Consider the following 20,419-nt stretch of genomic DNA (forward strand, 5'->3'; position numbering starts at 1 on the left):
TATCCATGTTTTTCCCATCATTTAAAAAGAGAGAAAAGTTTGTTGCTTTTTGACTTTCCAGCTCTTCCAAGAAAGCTGCTACTTCACTTCTGATGGACCAAAATCGCTCCAATGCCCTGCCTTTGCTAAGGCATCTCACATTGTTGTGAAGCAGAAGATCATCAGCGTGTGCATCAACTTCTCTGAGAAATTCCCTGAGCATGTAATGCTGACAAGAAGAAGATGCCCTGAGAAAATTAATCATTTTCATCATTGTTTTCATCACCTCAGCATACTCGTCTGACAGGGTGGAGCATAACACTGACTGATGAATAATGCAATGATAAGAGATTAGCTCGGGATTGTCCTCTTTCATTCTTGCTACAGCTCCTTTCTCTCTCCCCATCATAGCAGGGGCTCCATCTGTGGTTATTGAAACCACTTGGTTTGGCTCTATTCCTCGCTTTGTTAACATTTCCTTAATGGCCAGGTAAATATCCTCTCCTCTTGTAGTGCTGTGAAGGGAAGTTACACCTAGCAGGTCTTCACAGAACTCTTTCTTATCATTGTTGAAGAACCTTACATAAACTAACAGCTGAGCATTGTCAGACACATCAGTGGACTCATCTACAGCCAAGCCTACACATGGTGTCTTATGAATAGCTTCTTCCAGCTGGGATAGCACATCCTGAGCTAATAATTCACTTCTCTTTGTGGCTGTTGATGCTGACATAGGTATTTGCTTTATTTTGTCATGAAGCTCTTCTTTTTGTTTACCCTCAAGTAATGTTTCTGCTACTGAACTCATGCACTCTTTGACAACACCTGCAAAGGGCTTTTTGTGTTGACCTAAAATCCAAGCAACTCTGAGGGAACATTCATGAGCACGTTGTTGGGCGGTGAAAGAACTGGTTAAGATCCTTGTGGACTGATCATATTGGGCTCTGAGACTGCTAATTTTCTGGGACCTGAGTTCAGACTTGGGTGGGTATGATTGTTCAAAAGCTTTGTGCTTTGTCTCATAGTGGCGTTTGACATTGCCACTTTTAATCAGTGCCACGGTTTCTGAACATATGAGACACACTGGTTTGCTGCTTGCGGCCGGAAGAATGAACATATATGCGTCAGTCCATTCAGTCTTGAAAGTTCTATTTTCGGTGTCTACTTTTCTCTTTTTTGAAAGCGCCATAGTTGTTTTACCTCTTGTGACTCCCGCTCACGTCTTGTCTCACTGTATCGTTAATCGTCTCGCTTGTCATTCACCTCTCACCATGTCTTTCCTCTCTGTCTGTCTGTGTCTGCACTCAGCGTTGCGATCGCCTTGAATGCGCAGATGTGATTGGCTAAGTAGTGTCACGTGGGTGGCGTAACTCGCACACAATTGGTTAGTATGTTCCCTGGTCTAATACAATGTAAGGTTACCGCTTAAAATTGAATCGCCCCGTCAAAATTAAATATAATTTAATATTTTGTTAACTATAGGTCCGGGTCCATATAGGATGGCGACTGGGTCCGGACTCGGACCCCGGTCCGCCTGTTAGTGACCCCTGTTCTAGACTATATCCAATGGTCAGTATTGCAACATTTGACACCCTTTGACACTTAATGAAATCCTTTTGAATAATTTGATATAAAAAAAAATCTGCAGCATTTATAAAAATGTACAGAAATTTATTGATTGGAAATAACACAAAGTATGACCACCATCCAATTCTTTGTTCAATTAAAAAAAGAAAAAAGGTACACAAACAGTCTTAATTTGGACTTGACAGAACAACAGGAATGAAGCAATGAATTTAAAACAAATGCAGTCTGAAACCAAATAAATACATCAATGTCCACTACTGGTCATTGTAGGAATCAGTGTGTTAATGTTTTCTGAAGAGTAACAAGTCACAATTAAGACATTAAAAGTATACAGAGGCTGTGTAATGTTGGCATGGTGTTTAGCACGTGTCGGCTCACATCTCTCCACACTGTGCAATGACGATGGGGAGTTTAGGCTTGTTGTTGGGCCCTGTTGGGACATTCTGTAGGAAGAAAGTGACACACGTTTAGAACAAAAATGCCACTCTAAAGCTGTAATCTAAGCACTACATCCAACTACGGTGATTTATATGGACTTGTACGAGTTACAGGTTTAATTATTTGTTACATAAACATTACGTTATAAAAGATTAAACTGTAGGTGTTAGTATTAGGCTGGATACCTGCTTTAAAAAAAGGTCTTGAAGCCTTAAACATCACAGATGTAAAGTGATGAGTGTTTACAAAAGTCAACATTTTATTGGGTTGTGTTCATTTATTTCCCAAAGAAAGGCATTTCAAAATTAATTTTATGTAAGAATTTATTCATTTTACTATTATTATTTGAGCATTTTGGCTCTATTAGATAGCACAACAGAAAACAGACAGGAACGTGCAGAAAGAGAGCGGAAGAATTGTGAGAATTTCTTAAATTTAAATGGTAATACTACATTTTAGCTTAAATTTTTTTCATGGCTATTCTCCCCCTTTGAAGTTTTTTAGCTTAGTGTACAATGTCTCTGTCAATTTACTCCTACCAAAAGAACCACAAATACAAATCTGTCCGTTTAAACAAATATGGTAGATTTATAGGGAAGATAAGTTCTTACCTCAATTTTTCTCATGACCAGCAAGCCATCAACCAGTTTTCCTGTAATAATTACAAGTAAGACAATTCAACTCTGACACAGACAATACAGTAAAAAAATGCAATACTGTTGATTTACTCACCAAACACAACATGTTTCCCATCTAGCCAGTCACATTTAGTGCAGGTAATGAAAAACTGACATCCATTTGTTCCTGGACCACTGTTTGCCTGTAATATGATACAATATTAAAACAGACACATTTTGGTTAGGGTGATTTACCTGAAGTGTATCCGTGGAGATTAAGCCATCCAGTAGGAGTTTAACCCAATCAACTGGTAACATTTTCAATCACTATACTGCAAGATAAAATGTAAGTAGATTTATCAAAACACGTACCATTGAAAGAAGACCGGCAGCAGAATGCTTTATTCTGAAGTTTTCATCTGCAAATGGACCTCTATAGATGCTGCAGATACCTGTTCCATCACCCTGCACAAAAGATTAATAGTACATACAGTAGTAAGTAGGGGCTCATAAAGAGAGCAATAGATTAGGAAATTTTAAATGTGTTGTAATATGCTGCATAACCACCAGAGGGGGAAACACCAATGTGGTATAAATCTGCTCAGTTCAAGTCAATAGTTACCATGGCAAGATTTAATCAACAAATTCTCAAATTCACAAAGCGTTTGTGCAAATCTTCCAGACACAGTCAAAAGACAACCATTAAACTATGGATATTTGTGTTGTCAATCCAGTCTTCCATGTACTTACATTTACAAAGTCTCCTCCCTGTATCATGAAGTCTTTGATCACCCTGCCAATGACCAATGGAAAAAGAAAATATCAATTCTGCTAAAGAAAACCTCACAAAAGTTAACAAATATATGAAAAGTATTACAGTCTAACTGTAATAGACAGCAGATTACAAATGTATGCTGTCAAAGGAGCTTGCAAAGAAAAGCGTCAGGACTTCTTTAAGTTGTTTGAAGACGTTTCACCTCTCATCCGAGAAGCTTCTTCAGTTCTAAGGTCAAATGGTGGAGAGTCCCAGATATAAACCTAGTGGGAGTGTCCCCCCACAGAGGGACAAAAGGACCCCCTGATGATCCTCTAATCGCCTGAGCCAAGGTGTGAAACTGGGTGTGGGTCCCAATCAGCCAGAGTTTCGGGTGTGTTCATTGTGAAACCTGGCCCCACCTTATCATGCGAATTCCTGAGGTCAGATGGCCCAGGATGTGAGTGGGCGTTAAGGCGTCTGGGAAGGGATCTCAAAACTGGATTATAGATGGCAGAGAGTTGGTGTCGTAAACCCCCGCCTCTGTTCAAAGATGGTCGCTCACAGTGGACATAGATGGCTTCTTTCACTCCTCTTTCAAACCATCTGTCCTCTCTGTCCAAAATGTGAACATTGGCATCCTCGAAAGAGTGACCTTTATCCTTAAGATGCAGATGGACTGCTGAGTCTTGTCCTGTGGAGGTGGCTCTTCTGTGTTGTGCCATGCGCTTGTGAAGTGGCTGTTTGGTCTCTCCAATGTAGAGGTCTGAGCATTCCTCGCTGCACTGTACAGCATACACCACATTGTTAAGTTTGTGTTTTGGCGTTTTGTCTTTCGGGTGAACCAGTTTTTGTCTGAGCGTGTTGCTGTTCTCTGCAAGCTCCTTTGACTACGATGACCTGGATGACTGAGAACCTTCACAGACACAAATGTATGCTCTTTTCCATTTTCGAAGAGGCAGTGTAGCATTGCAAAAGTTTTCTAAATGACACTATGAATCACATAACAGATGTGCTAGTCTTGTCATCATAGACCCTTCGTTAACACGGTACATTTCTTCTGTAACTATAGCGCAGAATATCATCTCAGCTTTGCTGCTGTAGTGTACACACTTCATAAGTCAAACACCAGAGTTTAATGTAAGCTACAGAAGTCAAGCTGCCATGTGAGTACCTGTGGAATGTGCAACCTTTGTAGCCAATAGGAACGCCATCTTTCCTAAAAAGACAGGAGTCAGTGAGAAAAGAAAATGAAGTAAGCAGTAAAATACTTTAATGTACAAACTGTGTCAACTGTCTCCTTGAAACGAAGTAGATTTGTCTATGTTTGTGATTCAGATTTTCACAGTAAATGGGCCAGCATGAAATATAGTACATCTGGAAAGTATTCACAGCACTTTCTCTTGTTCCACATTTTCTTATGATACAGCCCTATTTCAAATATTATTCTTGGAAATTCATTTAAAAAACAAAACAAAAGTATTCGCAGCCTTTGTCATAACACTCAAAACTGTTATGGCAAACCAGGAGACTAATCAGGTTTGAAGGAAAGACGAATGCAGCATTGTACAGAGTCATCCTTGATGATAACCTGTTTCAACAGAACAGCAACCCAAAGTACAAAGCTAACATATCTCAACCCCTCATTAGGCTAGCTATCTTAACTGTCCATAGACAGGAGTGATTTCCTAACTTTTCCTCACCGGCCGCTAGCTACCTTATGGTTGTCTATCCTGAACCCGAGACTTCATCACTGATCGAGCATCATACCACTTACTTTTCAGTAAGGCGGGGGGTTTTTTTGTACAGTTTAGCACACCAGCTAACTGTTTGCCTTTGTTGTAAACATCCCAGCAATCAAAGATATGCACTTTTTTCCCCCTCACACCAGAGGAAGCAGAGAAACTAGGGCTCTACTCTTCGTTTGTGGCAACAAATTTTCAATTACGGACACACACACCAGGTCTCAGACCACCAGATCACATTATGAAGGGAAGAAATTGCCCCAGGCCACCAGGGCGGCAAAGCAGTTACTCATGTAACATGGGGCTTCTTCCCTGGATTTTGAGGGCACAGAGAAGCATGGCTTACTTTCACTTCCTATGATAAGTCGGAGCCCACCTCCATCCACGGCTGGCTACGGGCTCCTCCAGGAGTTCCACATTTTCATTGTGAATGAAAGGGCCTACAAAGTGGCGGCTTTAGCGGTAAGAGCACTGAAAATTACCTCCATGTTAGCTGCTTACCAAGCAGAGGTCTATGTGAGGCCAATGCGACTAGGACTGACTAATGTGTGGGAAGAGATCACTGTGATCACAGACATTTATCTTTGCATACAACGCTGCACAATCCAAGCCACATTTCAGGACTGTTCTGGGTTCCATAAGGCATAGATGTGAGACGGGGAAGCAGGAGGATGAGGTCTCAATCTCCATCTTCCCAGAAAACTGAGCCGACACCACCTCTGACCCCATGAGGGATGTGAGATGGGCAAATGAACTGAATCATTTCTTCAACAGATTTGACTCAGCCATGAGGCAGTCTGCAACATCGGCTGAGGACTCACCCACCCCCACTGCTGCTGTTCCACCTCAGACACTTCACACCTCCTCTATTCACCCTGCTCACTCCCCCCCACCCCCAACAACAGCATCCAATACACACTCAACACAAGGCTCCAGCCTGTCTCTCTCAACCACCCAGGTTAGGAGGGAACTGAGGAGGATTAATGGCAAGAAGGCAGCGGGTCCAGATGGCATCAGCTCGAGGGTCGTCAGGTCCTGCGCGGACCAACTGTGTGGGGTGATGGAGCACCTCTTCAACCTGAGCCTGAGGTTGGGAAGAGTCCCACAGCTCTGGAAAACCTCCTGTGTTGTACCAGTGCCAAAGACTTCACGCCCCAAGGACCTCAACAGCTACAGGCCGGTGGCTCTGACATCCCACCTGATGAAGACCCTGGAGCGGTTGGTCCTGGCTCAGCTTCGGCGCCTAATAAGCTCATCACTGGACCCACTTCAGTTTGCCTACCAGCCTGGCATTGGAGCGGATGATGCCGTCATTCACCTCCTACATCGTTCCCTCGCTCACCTGGAGACCGCTGGAAGCACTGTGAGAATCATGTTCTTTGATTTCTCCAGTGCCTTCAACACCATTCTTCCCTCGGTTCTAAAGGACAAGCTGGTGAACTCTGGAGTGGACCATCACCTCACTACCTGGATCCTGGACTACCTCACCGACCGACCACAGTATGTGAGGACTCAGGGCTGTGTGTCGGACAGGGTCGTCTGCAGTACGGGGGCCCCACAGGGAACGGTTCTGGCTCCGTTCCTCTTCACCATCTACACTGCAGACTTCTCCCACAATTCCACCCAGTGCTTCCTGCAGAAGTTCTCTGATGACTCTGCAATAGTCGGCCTCATCACTGATGGGGACGACAAGGAGTACAGAGGTCTGACCCAAGACTTTGTGGACTGGTGCCAGCTGAACTACCTCCAGATCAACGCCAGTAAAACCAAGGAACTGGTGGTAGACTTCCGCAGGCACAAGCATTCTCCACTGCAACCACTGAACATCCAAGGTATGGACATTGAGGCTGTGGACAGCTACAGGTACCTTGGTGTTCATCTGAACAATAGACTGGACTGGACTCATAACTCAGACGCCCTCTACAGGAAAGGGCAGAGCAGGTTGTACCTGCTGCGGAGACTCAGGTCGTTTGGAGTGGAGGGCCCACTCCTGAAGAAATTCTATGACTCTGTTGTGGCTTCTGCTATCTTTTATGGCGTGGTCTGCTGGGGCGGCAGCATCTCTGCTGGGGACAGGAAGAGACTGAACAGGGTGATCCGAAGGGCCAGCTCTGTTCTAGGATGCCCTCTGGACCCAGTGGAGGTGGTGAGTGACAGGAGAATGGCGGCTAAGCTGTCATCCCTGATGGACAACATCTCCCACCCCATGCAGCAGACTGTGACAGCACTGAGCAGCTCCTTCAGTGGGAGACTGCGGCACCCACGGTGTGGGACGGAGAGATTTCGCAGGTCTTTCCTCCCCACTGCTGTCAGACTCCATAATAAAGACTTTAACTGATCAAGCACACACATCCATACATATGCAATAATACTAAGTGCAATAATCCTTTCTGTCATCGTTGTATTTTTACTCAGTTGTATATAGTATTTGTATTTGTATTCTATTTTTATCTTATTGTATATTTATTTTATTTTATTCTACTGTATATAGTATTTTATTTTATTCTATTCTGTACAGTTGTGTACTGTATTTATTCTTATTGTATTCTAATTTTTGCCTCATAACTTTTGCACTGTCCACTTCCTGCTGTGACAAAACAAATTTCCCACATGTGGGACTAATAAAGGTTATCTTATCTTATCTTATCTTATGACAGACCTTTGCTCAGGCAGTCACCCAGCTTCCCACTCAGTTCAAGATCCCAAAACAAGGGCTGGTAAGCCACAACTCAGACAGCAGTTCCACCGGGACAACCCGTATAGCAGGTAAGTCAGCAGCTCAGGAAAAAGAAGGGTGTGGCCTGACATTCCCCTGCCATTTTATCAAAGAGTACTCCAAGTTACTGCCTGTCTTCTGGCCTCGTGCACTCAGTTTGCTCTAGGGCAGACCAGGGTGTAACTGAAGCCCAATCTGGCCTATGTGGAATCTGGAATCTCCGTTTTCCATAATGGGACATCAAAACAAATGCTAGGAATGAGAACTTTAGGCTACTTGTGTAACCCCAGTTCTCAAAGTAAAATGAGTAAGATGTCTCAATAGACAAGCCCTTCTTGCTAAGGAAAGGCAAGAAGAGGTGCTTATCCTGAATAACAGCTACGTAAGCATAAGTTACTAAAGGATAGGTGGTTCTGCCCAACGTGGGTTTTACAATTAGGGCTGGGCGATATGGCCTAAAATCCATATCACGTATAATTTGAAGCACGTGCGGTAACTATATATATCGCGATATATTATTTTCTTCTGTATAACGTATTTTCAATAAGGCACACTTAAAATCCTTTAATTTTCTCAAAAATCAAGAGTGTGCCTTATGTATGAATTCTGGTTGTGCTTACTGACCTCGAACCGATTTGGGCGTGCAGAAATCTGTTAAAAAATGTTTTAGTACAACTTTGGTAAGCCGCACTGCTTAATGGATTGTCAGAGCATTACGGCTGCCGTAGTGAGGAGCTTCGCGTAGTAATCTGGGTCCAAAACGCCATGGGTTCAGGTCCCAAAGTCAAACGAACACTGAGAGTTAAAAACGGTCTAAATCCTTTCATCTTTAATAAAATCATCAGTGTTGCTGCTTTACCAGGTGTAACAATTAAGTTTAACATCCAGGCATCCATGAAAACAGAATTTATTAAATTTAACGGAGTTAGAAGTTAACAGGAAGTTAGCTCGCTAGTTTCCACCTAAACATTTCATACCATGTTCTGACAGAAATTTCTGAAACTAATTAAAACGTACAGCTCTGCTACCACTTCCAACATAAATGAAGACAGAAAACTAATCAGCAGTGGCGTTTTGCAGGGTTACTGAAGTTGAACTACCTGGTATATGTTGTGCTATGTGATTGCTAGCGACACAGCTATGTTAGCATAACATTAGCACAGTGAAGCTGGAGGATGAACGCCAAACGTTTTTTCCACTCGATAAAAGTTAACGTGAGGGATTCTGGTGGTTAGGGACAAATGCAATCGCATAGCAGGATTCTATAAACTTCACTCAGGAGAACAACTGAGATTTTTCATCCACAATACAAGGTTAGTTATTAATATACTGCAACAACATGGGAATAGAGCAGCTGCGAGAGAATTCAACATTAAGGAATCAATGTTACGGAAGTGGAGGAAGCGCAGTTTTTGGCTTTCCCCATATTTCAGAAGTGCTTCATCTCTTTGCTATGACTGTCGCCCAGCATAATTTGCAGACGATAATGGTTGTAGCCGCTGCGATGCTTTCGACCAAAACAGGCGCAGCTGGATGACATCATCAACATGCGCTATTGCGGTAGAGCGTATAGTCAAAATCTCTATCGTTGGCCAAATTTATATCGTTTCTATCGTATATCGTTTATATCGCCCACCCCTAGTTACAATCACCAGCCAATCAAGATTAGTGGAATGAGATAAATGCTCATCTCAGGGAGGCACATCCCATTGTGAGACATCTCACCCATGCTATTCTGGGAACTGGGGTTATGCAAGTAACCCAAAGTTTTCTGCAGCAGGAAACACTGCATCAAAGCACAGGACACACCTCAGTTCTGATAATGTTGATATGCGCTTTTTTCTTCCTTCAGTCACCAGATACTTACTCCTTCTCTAGTACACTTACCACGCAGGCACACATTTCAGCCCGAAAATACAGTGGAATTTGTAAAATGCAAACCAATGAGCACCCCAAAGAGTTAATTCTGTTCATCTTGATGTAGCAATGTCAGTGGGAGAAGCGTTTCTCAATTTGCATATTAATGATCAAGAAACTGACCTCATAGCCCATTGTTCATTCAGTGGGCTAGTTTCAGTCATTGTGCAAAGGTACTGTTTATATGGTTGGGGAAACCTGCAGTCAGCTTAGACTGAAGAAGTCACTTGAATGAGTGACGAAACATTTCTCCCACTGAAAAAGTTACGTCTAGATGAACAGAATCAGCTTTTTGGGATTTACTTAAACGGATGATTGAGCATGCATCAAGGCAAACGAATGAGCGGTTCAGTTCGCAAAACCTTTGCTTTTCTCTTAAGAATATTATGCTCATTATTAAGACAATAGTATTTCTTATGTGATTACTCGATAATTGATGGAGTACTTGATCACTAAAATAATCAATAACTGCGGCCCTGCTAACAAGTGCTTTCAAGAAGAGCATGTAAATGTTATGTCAATAACTGTACAGATTGGTGATGTGGTATTTGCAAATATGCATCCACCACACATTGCCTTACCTGAACTCTCCAGTACAGAACTGCCTGTAAGAGATTATGAAACTGTTAAAGTTTGATTTCTGTTAACACATACTGTATATCAAACAACAACAAAGAAGATTATATCATATAAGGCTGTGAGCAGTCTGTGATTGTGTGACTTGTTCTCTACCGGAAGTTCTCAGCTGTCTTTGGAACCACATCAGCAAAGAGCTCAAACTTCATCCGTCCAACATCCTGTCAAACAGTAAAGCAAAGTTAACAATAATTGATCAACAGAATTATCAAAGTTCTCGCAAACTTTTTTTAAAAAACAAAAACAAGATAATAAGTTTGATGGGGTGGTCCCAATTGTCATGAATACACAACAAAATGTCAGTGCTTGGGAGGAAAAGAAGAGCAGACACATGGACAAATTTCAACTTTTATACTGAATATTTTAGTCAACTGAATCAAGTTTATAATTAGTCTACTAAAATCTTATGACATTTAGGCAACAAAAGCCAGACAAAAACAAAGAATTTAGATGTTTAATTTAATGACTTAAACTAAATAATGTTTTAGTCAAAAGAATATACAAAACTACATCTAAATTTCATGTCAAAATCAACACTGCAGTAAAGAAAACTACTGGTTAACCAACCAAAGGGTAACCACACAAAAGAATATACCTCGCGGAGATTTGGCACCAGAACACAGAAACAGGTTATTCTTGTCTAAATGATAATGTACACTCACTAACACCCTTTCAGAGGGAGCTGAAGTTACACTTTCTACTTTCTACTTCTGGTTTTTAATTTGTGTCGACTTCGCTGAACACTTTACATATTCGGCGAAGTTGAACATAACTACTGTTGTTTAAACAACACAAGCTCTGCTGTGTCTCAGTTTTGATGTCATGCAGGTGTGACAACAGAAATAATGAGATGCTACAATCTTGATGCAAAACGTCACTGGACTATAAATTATCTTAGCCTTGTATTTACATATATACATGTAAATGAGTGTGGCCATCTCTCCGCCCAGTTCTCTGATACTGTTGAATTCATGTAAGTGGCCCACTGTTACAACAATGTGTGCAAGTCTGTGTGAGAGAACAGTCTAACATTTGGAGTACAAGGAGCGGTTTGTCCTCATGACATCACTGCACAACTCGTCCTCCACTCCATGTGGACAAACCACAGTGGCCTCTAGATGTCCTGTGCTTGCCAGATAAAAGAGATAAAACAGTATGCTTAAGGTTTCCAGACAAAGAAATGAAATCAGAAATTGTGTTGATAAAGAACAAACAAGCACAGCACATTTTATCTGGTAAGGGTTTTCCCTTGTTGGAGTCTGGTTTCCCCTGACGTTTTGTACCTAACAATAGGTAAGACAGCTTTTAACTTTCTTTCTTAACAGTGGACTACTTTTGTTGTCATCCTATTACTAGGGTATCAACTTTCCAAGATTATTTCCATTTCAAGGGATTTATGCTACTTGGAAAAACCAGGTCTCAAGTGCACCGACTTAGACATAAGGCCAAGGCTTTAACTAACAAACAATGTTGAAATTTTCCAATCCACAGCGAGCAAATTCACCACACCTATATTAACTGATCAGGAGGAGTAAAAGAAAATAATAACAATACCAAAACTGAGAATAAAACCACACAGCAAACTAATCAAGCCAAACCCGAGGCTACAGTGTTGACATAGTCCACATATCAACTTTGCAACAGGAATAATCACCAGTCTATTGTGGTCAAAGACAGACGAGTTGACATTTCTGTGAACCGGCCATTCACTGGATCTTGAGTCCCAAGAAACGAGTGTAACTTGATATACATGAGGTGTAGGCAAACAAAATAATTTAAAGGGAGTAGTTTCAAACACACATTGTGAGCATTCACTGGTTGCCGTGGCTGCAGGACATGCAAATTGATGCACCAGGAAGTCGTCACTTCCATGATACATGTGGGAGGGAAAACAAGCCGAGTTCTTGGAAAAAAGAAATAGAAGGTGTGCCTCATCAGGTGTGTGCATCAACAATGGGGAAACAGGATCATGAAGAGTTGCCTACCTGCTCATAACAGTCAGGTCAGAAGCAGGACTTACATTACTAAACAAGAGTTATCCACCTCTGCTGAAGCTTACGGGACTAATACAACACAGCATAAAAAGGTAAATTCAGAGCCATTTATTATTTCGTTCTCATGACAAACACAGGATTCTTCAATGGCAGAACATGATTTAAATCTAAAGGAACATAAAGTTTATGTGTGTGCTGTATTGTGCAGAAGTGATTCTGCGGTGGCAAACTGATTGGTCAGTTTGAATACAACACTTTAGCATGTCTTAAAATTACAATAAAAGGAGTTTACCATACCAAAATAACAACTGATGCTTATTTTCATTAGCGATTTCCCACTTTCTTAGGTATGTAGGTACATACAAGATAAGCAGACTGGTCATGTTAATCAATGAGGCCCTTACAATTTTTTCTGGGATGCACATCAAGTACTGTGAGAGAAACTGAGAATTTTTGCATTTGTTCATTTTTAACACTGCTTGGTATCTCGTTTCCTCTTTTAATCTAATATTTTAATATTAATAATTTACCAGTGCATCAAACGGATACACCCCAATTTATTTTCAGGGTGTATGGTTTGTAATCATCTCAGTCTTAGCGACCTGTAAGCAGGGTAACACAGCTTTTAAGCTACGACTACACCAAATTTGATAATGATACATATCTATAGTACTACATGAATGCATTTTGCCAGTCCACTGTGACCCCTTAACTGTTCAGACTTTACAAGTGCGGTGCATACTGTAATTATCAGGAGAACGTTTTCTAAAATGAAATTGAATGTAAACAAGAAAAGACATTTTATAACTTGCAGGAGAAAATTATCTTTATAGTTTAATGAACTTGAGATTCATACAATGTATATGTATTCCCTTTGGTGGAGTCTTAAAGCAGACCTCTAAAATACCCTCTTCATATAATGATCAAAGTTTAGAAATACAACGATAATCTGAATAGGGGCAGGAGCAAAGGTATTCAATAAAATAGATCTGCAACAATTTACTCAGTAACTCAATTATAAAATATCCTGAAGGCAATATTTTTTAATATGTTTTACAATTAATTATTAACATCTACACCAGGAGATCATCTGTAGCAGGAAAGATTGCAGCTACTGATTATTCTATCTATTATTCCTTCAATTAACCCTTTCATGCATAGTGGTCACTACAGTGGACAGCTACTCAAAGGCTGTTTTATTGTGTTTGTGTCAGTGTTGATGGTATACTTGCACATAAACTACTACATTGGATACTGATATGTCACTCCATACCTTGCCACCCACTGGTTGTTTAATATTACTATAGATGCATGGCATGTTTCATTGTAATTATCGTTATTTAACCCTGTCATGCATGAATCAGGATTTTTTTCTCAAGTATTTTTATTCATCTTTTCAAACTTGGTGTGTGTCTGTGTTTTTGTGCATGTGTGCACATTAACCTATGTTTCAGCGATCTAATGAATATGCATGACTGCAATGAAGATAAACAAGTTTATCGACATTCTCAGAACTGAGGCGTGCCCTGTGCTTCAATGCAACTCTTCCTCCTGTACAAAACTGAAGTTTTGATGCTATAGATGTTAATAATTAACAATAATATTTCAGTGTCCAACCTAGCAGCACTGGGTCAGTGGCTCAGTGTGTTACATATTTATATTAATATAATCCAGAAAAATAATCCTACTAAAACCGTGAAATAAATATGATCCAACTCCACGCCCTTTAGACTCACACTGGTTGTTGCAGGTATTGCTGCCATATAATGTAGAACAGCGGCCAAAAGCCTTCAGCGAGCTTCCTGGTTTAAAGATTATATCAAACTAACTTTACAGTTCATCTCCGTATTTTATGTTCTGTAGCTCTACTGTAGATTTTAACTGAAGAAAGCAGCAGACGGGAGTGGCAAAGTTTGCTTTTATTCATGCTGAAACTTGTTTATCGAGTGGTTTCAGAAAAGAGTCCCACCAGCTTTTTCCTAGTAAAGGTGTAATGGTGATTACAGGAACAAGCGCTGCTGTTTTGCAAGGCAGAACAATGTTTTCTTTCATTCCACGTGAGCTCACCGACCGCAACTCTTTGCGTTAAACTATGACAGCATTGTCATCATTTCTGCTGTTGTGCTATCTAGGGGCAACATGGGCTTAAGACAGTATGCTTGCTGGTTAGTAAAAGGCAGACATCACAGCTCCCCCTACCAAATACCAAGTGTGTGGTTTAGGTTGTGATAAATAAGTAAAAATACAATGGCATGAAAAAAAAAATGTTTTTCCTTTTTTGTTAACTACCATGTTATTTTATTTTTATATTTATCTTTTATTATATTTTCTCCCCGTTTCTGTTAAATCAAATCAAAGTAGTGTTTTTTTCTCTTGTGAATATTTACTATTGTTCATTAATAAAGGCATAAGTACTTCTTATCAGATGACTTGATTAATTGATAGAATACTCAATAACTACAATCATCAATAGCTGTAGCCCTAGAACAAAAGCCCTAGAAGAGTCAGAAAATAGGTGGTTTCTCACCTTGCACTCACAGCTAAAAGCTCTTTTGTGGGTTTTTTCTCCCGTATAAGCTTTCATCATGTCTATACAATTTCTGCTGTCTTTCACAGAATTTCCTGGAACATCTGAACACTGCAGTCCAAGTCAAATGCTGCCAGAGTTGCCATCTTTGTTTGACACAAGCCACACTTTCAGAATGATGGCCATTATACATGAATGGGAGGGCATGTCTGCCAGTCACACAGACAACACTGGAAAGTATGTTTCACTTTTAATTTCCAAAGCAGGCCTGGAAACAGTGATCTTTTATTTATGGTGTCAAAAACGGTACACCATCTTTATGAGTGCGTGCAGCCTGTCCATCATACTGGCTGACTGGCTGATGACCATTTTAATGGCAGCTGTGTGGTTACTGGGTCCTGTCCACTCATTTACACCCTGCCTCATTTTGACTAATGCCTCAGCAACATATGCAGCATTACCACTGCCCATGATATGCCTGAGTTTAATGGACTACCTTTTAAGAGACAAAGCTCTTAGCAACGGCAGAGCCTTCTTAAAAACCCTCGGAAATATACTCCTGACACTTCTCGTGTGGCTGCTAGCTTTTATGTGCTCTTTTAGCCATGCTGATGCTAAACTGATGGATATGAGTTGCGGCAAAAGGTTGAAGAAAGCTCTGGTGTGTGAAGTGCAGGAGTCAAAACTGGTGATCAACTTCATTGCTGGGATTTTCACTGCAATCCTTTTAGCACTGCTACCATTTTGCTCACATATTCCCCAGTGGGTAAGAGATGCTGACAAGTTCTGTGAAGCAGTGGAAGAACAAGAGAAGGTGGGGAACAACTTGCTACTCACTTCAACCCTCTGCCCAGAGACAAAAGGTGATGAAAAGAGTTACCTGACACATACAATCCACCATCGACCGCCTCTCTGGATCAGTCTAATACTGGGCTTTGCCACATTCTGGATGCCTTTTCTTGCTGTGTCTCTGGCCTGTTTGGTTTTTGGCCTTGGAGTACCTGCATACATCTCTGTTAACCTGTTGTGGCTGGAATGCACCAACAGTTTACTGCTGGGTGTGCTATTCTGGGTAAAGAGCAAGACTCTAGGGCCACACACCAATTTACCAGAAAATCTGTGCTCATGGCACATTTACTGGCATATAAGCACAGAAATGCAACCCGAGCTGATGGTTCCTGAGCTCAACCCATCAAAAGAGAAGAGAAATACTTACAATGTGTAAGAAAAAACCTGAAAGTAACAGACATCATAAGCCTAGATGGAAAGTCAAACTCATTGTACAACGTGGGCCACATACAGCAGACTTTGATGCTAAGTGCATCGAATCCCTATGCATGGGACAAGTTTTTCTATATGATAAAGAAATATTGCTATAGTAAATAAAAGAAATCTGTCAACACAGCTGGACTTAAAGTGTAAGAAATGTATAACATTACAGAAAGGTTTTGGCAGCTCATTGGTCAGACTGTCCTGTAATTATAAACAGAGTTTATGTTAATTCAAAGAAAATGTCATTTTTACCCCCGTCTAGGTTTTTGATAATGTTTGTATATGTAAGCATCATTCTGTCTTTAAACACACTGACTGAAAAAGCTTTGAATAGCAAACTTTGTAGGGGTCTAGAATGAGGTCCTATTAACAATCTATTCAAATCTGACTTATATCCATTAAGCTATTCAAGGTCAGCTTAATGTTTTATTGGTCAAAAATTGCCAAACAGATTTATAACTTAGAAACTATGACTGTTAAAGTTGTAATGTGTATTGCAAACATATACAAACAACAAAAAAGGTTAAAACTAACTCACATTTGACCTCTGACATCATCTTTAAGGTAAATAGATTCATCTGAAGGTCAAAGTGCTAAAGGCCGTTTTAAAATATCTTACAGCCACTGTTTGCACTGCCAGCATAAGCGATATAGGTTACCAGAAGTTTATATTATATTTACTATACTATGTTTTAAAGCAAGTACTTTAAGAATTAAAAAAAAAAGAAGAAAAAAATAAATAATATATTACACAAAATACAATACTATTCTAATAAAAGTAAATACTGCTCAGAGTGTGAGCTGCCTTGGTGACGGTTTCCACGCTGAGTGCTTCTTGGTTTATTGGGGCTTTTTTTGGTTTTTGTATTTGGATTTTTTTTTGTTTCTTTTTTATTTTATGTAACCGTAGCCCCTTCGTAATAGTTGTTGTAATTGTAAATTTTTTTTTCTTCTTTATCTATTAGTAAATTGGTGTAGTATGAATGGCAATTCACCCCTGGTCTACACTACAAGAAACGTGATGTGATGAGCCACTAAGAAAGTTTCACCTGTGTCAATGCTGCAGGAAATGTCTACTCTACTCTAAGTTACACACCTGATGCTATGACTGAATGATTGATTCTAATTTATTCCTTCTTCTGTTAGAATCAGGTAACATCATAAAATTTTATTTTACAATACCTTCTTTTTCCCTCTTACCACTCCTGCTGCTTGACTGTTTTGTACAAATCAAAAAGGTACAAAGTTTCTTCTGGATGTTCATGAACATCATTAAATATGATCAGCAGCTACAATGGATGTAATCTTTTTTCTATCATATGTTATTTCCAAGTTGGAGAATAAACTTAAACTTGACTTAAAACTAAGCTTTTAATCCGACACTGACGCCATCTGCTGACGAAGCTGAGATAACACAACTGAACGCACTGCAACACCAACACTGACCTCACAGTGGCATTTTGTAATTGGCTGTAACTAAAATGCATCTTTTCTTTACTTAACCATATCATAATAATAAGGCTGTTTATTATAAGTAAAGGGGTCTTATGAAGACTTTTTTCTTTTGTTGTAATTATTTTAGATGACAGATGTGTCCTAAAAACTACAATATGCTGGTACACGTAGTTCAAACTTCATACCACCACCATTCTATGTAAAAACAGTCGCTACTAGCACTACTGACATTCTCCTTTCTTAGGCTAACATATTTTTCTCTCAAAGTCTTAAGCAAACCTAAATATGGAACAATCTTCAACTAGAAAATTCAGGAAAATGAATTAAAAAAAGAGGACTTAACTAACATGTTAACATAATATGGTACTTAGAGTCTGTATATTATTTTAATGCTTTCAAAGGCAAGTTATGATAATAGCGGTTCATTTTTAATGTTAAAGGGAACTTCTGTCACTTTCATTAAAAAAAGAAAAAAAAAATATGACTAATCAATGCGAGAGTCTGAGACAATGAACCATCATTAATCAAAATGAAAAATTAAAGATAAACATAGAAAATAATTCTTGGTCTCTCTGTTTTAAATAGCTTTTGTCTTTTTATCTTTTCTCTAATTTCTTTTTACATTGTTCCTGCTTCATTATGCAACTGGGGGCGGTGTCTTTAAAGGAGCTCATGGGATCAAATTTCCACCTATTAGTTATTAAGGGGCAGGCTCATAAAGCACCACAGAAAAAAGCTAAAAATAATATTGACTTTCAGGACTATTTACTTCTTTTTAAAACTCTAAAAATATATTAAATAAATCTGTCTAAAAATACATTAATACATAATGTAAGCTTGAATGGCAATGCCAATAACACTTGATGCAGAAAGAAGTAAAATACATATTAATTTATAAATACTTGTATTTCAATACACACACTCGCATACATATATAAACTTTGCACAAACAATATTTGTGATTGGTCAATTACTTCTTTGTTGTAATGATTTTTTTGGCACTAAATCTTAAACTGTCAGAAATCCTGTTTATTTGCCCTTAAATGGTGCCACATCTATAAGGAAAATGCTTTTGTGGGTTGAGCAGCAGGTAGAGTACGTCTTCTTTTTCAATGCCAAACAGCTTATTCTGCTATTGATTCTAGTTTTGATTCTCAGGTAAAGGAGGTCCTGGCACTCAGGTGCCATGGGCAAATGATTAGAAGCACCCATAAGCAAGAACAGTGATCAGATGTTGTCTTTTCCAAGCATGCTGTGCTTGACTGCTCTAGATATGGCAACTTCAAGATGGCGTTCTGCAAAACAAGCAATACTTAGTGTGAGCAATACGAGTGAGCCCTAGCCCCCTACCATCTCCAAGTTGAAGGCCAAGATCCGTATAATGGGGGATGACAGAGACGGTGGCGAAGTGTGCGTCTGAGGGCAACAAGACCACACGAAGACCGTTTCCTTACCTGTCACCATAACAGTATGTGACCACCATGAGGTGGAGGTGCCAGGTTGGTGTGGCTGTATGGGTCTTCCACATGCTACTGAGGCTGCTGTTTGTTCAATGAATAAATTGTTAAATTGCCAGGATGTATTGATTCTTCAGATTTTAATCATCCAATCTGATAAATGACACTAAATAAAAGTGAAACGCAAATAAGATATTTGGCATTGGAAAAGATTTTAATGGGCACAACCCACATACAAAATTCTCCTTCTCAAATCACAAATGTGGTACCATTTAAGTGAAAATAAATAGGCCAAGAAGCATTGTTACAGGATAATCCCCAAGTTTACATACACACCAAGTCTATACATGTGTGCGTGTGAGAGACATCTAAAGTTTTCAAAAAGTCATTTTTCCAAATGCAGCTTTTTCCACGGTGTCAATAGAGGAATAACAGTCACATAACAAATTTATCGTACCATACTGATATGCATTTAGTTGCGAGGGTTATTCTTTTGAACAACATCGGGATATCTTCGATTTGAAGTCAACGTGCTTTTTCTGTCCGCGTCAACATTAGTTCAACAAACTCACCCGTATATAATGAAAAGGATTATAAATGTTTTGCCTCCCTTATTGTATATAATGTACATCAGGTGTGTATGTTTTACAACAAGGTCGTTTAACAGGGTTTAACCAGACTATGAACTTTATTGTTGCCACTGATGTGACGCGGTAACGTTGCCCGGTTAGCTTCAAAGTGTCTTTATGATGCTACTCACCTGCCCTCCAATGGTAATGTCGAAGAACACAACCGGGTTGTTGGGGTTTGAGGCTTGAATCGACATTGTCGTGATTTACCCGCTTTCTGAGACAACAAAATGCAACGTTTGGCTATTTACACAGCAATCATTTGAACCACGATCTGCGCTGTCGGAACTACGGCGTCTCGCGAGAGACGTGCTACAGATCCCTTCTGCGGACAAAAGACTTTCGTCACCAAAAGCGCGATTGTACGGAAATAAATGATAATGGCGACATGCCTACTGATAGCAGCGTAACAAATGAACAGTTTATTTTAAAAAAATAAATAAAAAAAAAGGCTGAATTTGTCTTTACTTCTACCTAAAAAACTGTCAACGAAATTACTGCATTTAGTAGTCCTTTCCATATCAAATTCATTAAGTGAGTATCAACTGGTAAGGTAAAGGTCTGGAACTTAGTTTTTCTTTTATTAAAATCTATACCATCTATAATCTCAAATCTATGCTTATAAATACAGCAGCAAAAAATCTTTCACACGTGAAATTTCCAATTTAGACTAATTATACAATACAAAATGAAAAT

General features: G+C 39.7%; 2 protein-coding genes across 3 annotated transcripts; one reads left to right on the forward strand and one right to left on the reverse strand.

The window, feature by feature from the left end:
* Positions 1-1,629: 1,629 nt before the first annotated feature.
* Positions 1,630-20,068, reverse strand: ppih (peptidylprolyl isomerase H (cyclophilin H)). Its single transcript, XM_085258704.1, has 9 exons — positions 19,855-20,068; positions 10,486-10,550; positions 10,335-10,358; positions 4,550-4,594; positions 3,372-3,414; positions 2,994-3,086; positions 2,737-2,824; positions 2,616-2,656; positions 1,630-2,009 (listed from the first exon to the last, which is right to left on the reverse strand). The coding sequence occupies exons 1-9, from the start codon at positions 19,918-19,920 to the stop codon at positions 1,941-1,943; spliced, it is 534 nt and encodes a 177-aa protein (XP_085114830.1). The 5' UTR covers positions 19,921-20,068; the 3' UTR covers positions 1,630-1,940.
* On the forward strand, positions 11,560-18,064 carry LOC146550260 (uncharacterized). Of its 2 annotated transcripts, none has more exons than XM_085258701.1 (2): positions 11,560-11,682; positions 15,000-18,064. In XM_085258701.1, exon 2 carries the CDS (start codon positions 15,038-15,040, stop codon positions 16,133-16,135), a length of 1,098 nt encoding a protein of 365 aa, XP_085114827.1. In that variant the 5' UTR covers positions 11,560-11,682; positions 15,000-15,037; the 3' UTR covers positions 16,136-18,064. The 2 variants fall into 2 exon arrangements, with proteins under 2 accessions (XP_085114827.1, XP_085114826.1); XM_085258700.1 differs by lacking the exon at positions 11,560-11,682 and adding an exon at positions 12,300-12,475 and having other exon boundaries at positions 15,000-18,063.
* Positions 20,069-20,419: the final 351 nt, after the last annotated feature.

Source organism: Mchenga conophoros, linkage group LG20 (assembly GCF_057382185.1).
Source record: "Mchenga conophoros isolate Kocher_MC1m ecotype Shallow Benthic linkage group LG20, M_conophoros_male_GT1.1, whole genome shotgun sequence".
Taxonomy (NCBI): Eukaryota; Metazoa; Chordata; class Actinopteri; order Cichliformes; family Cichlidae; genus Mchenga; species Mchenga conophoros.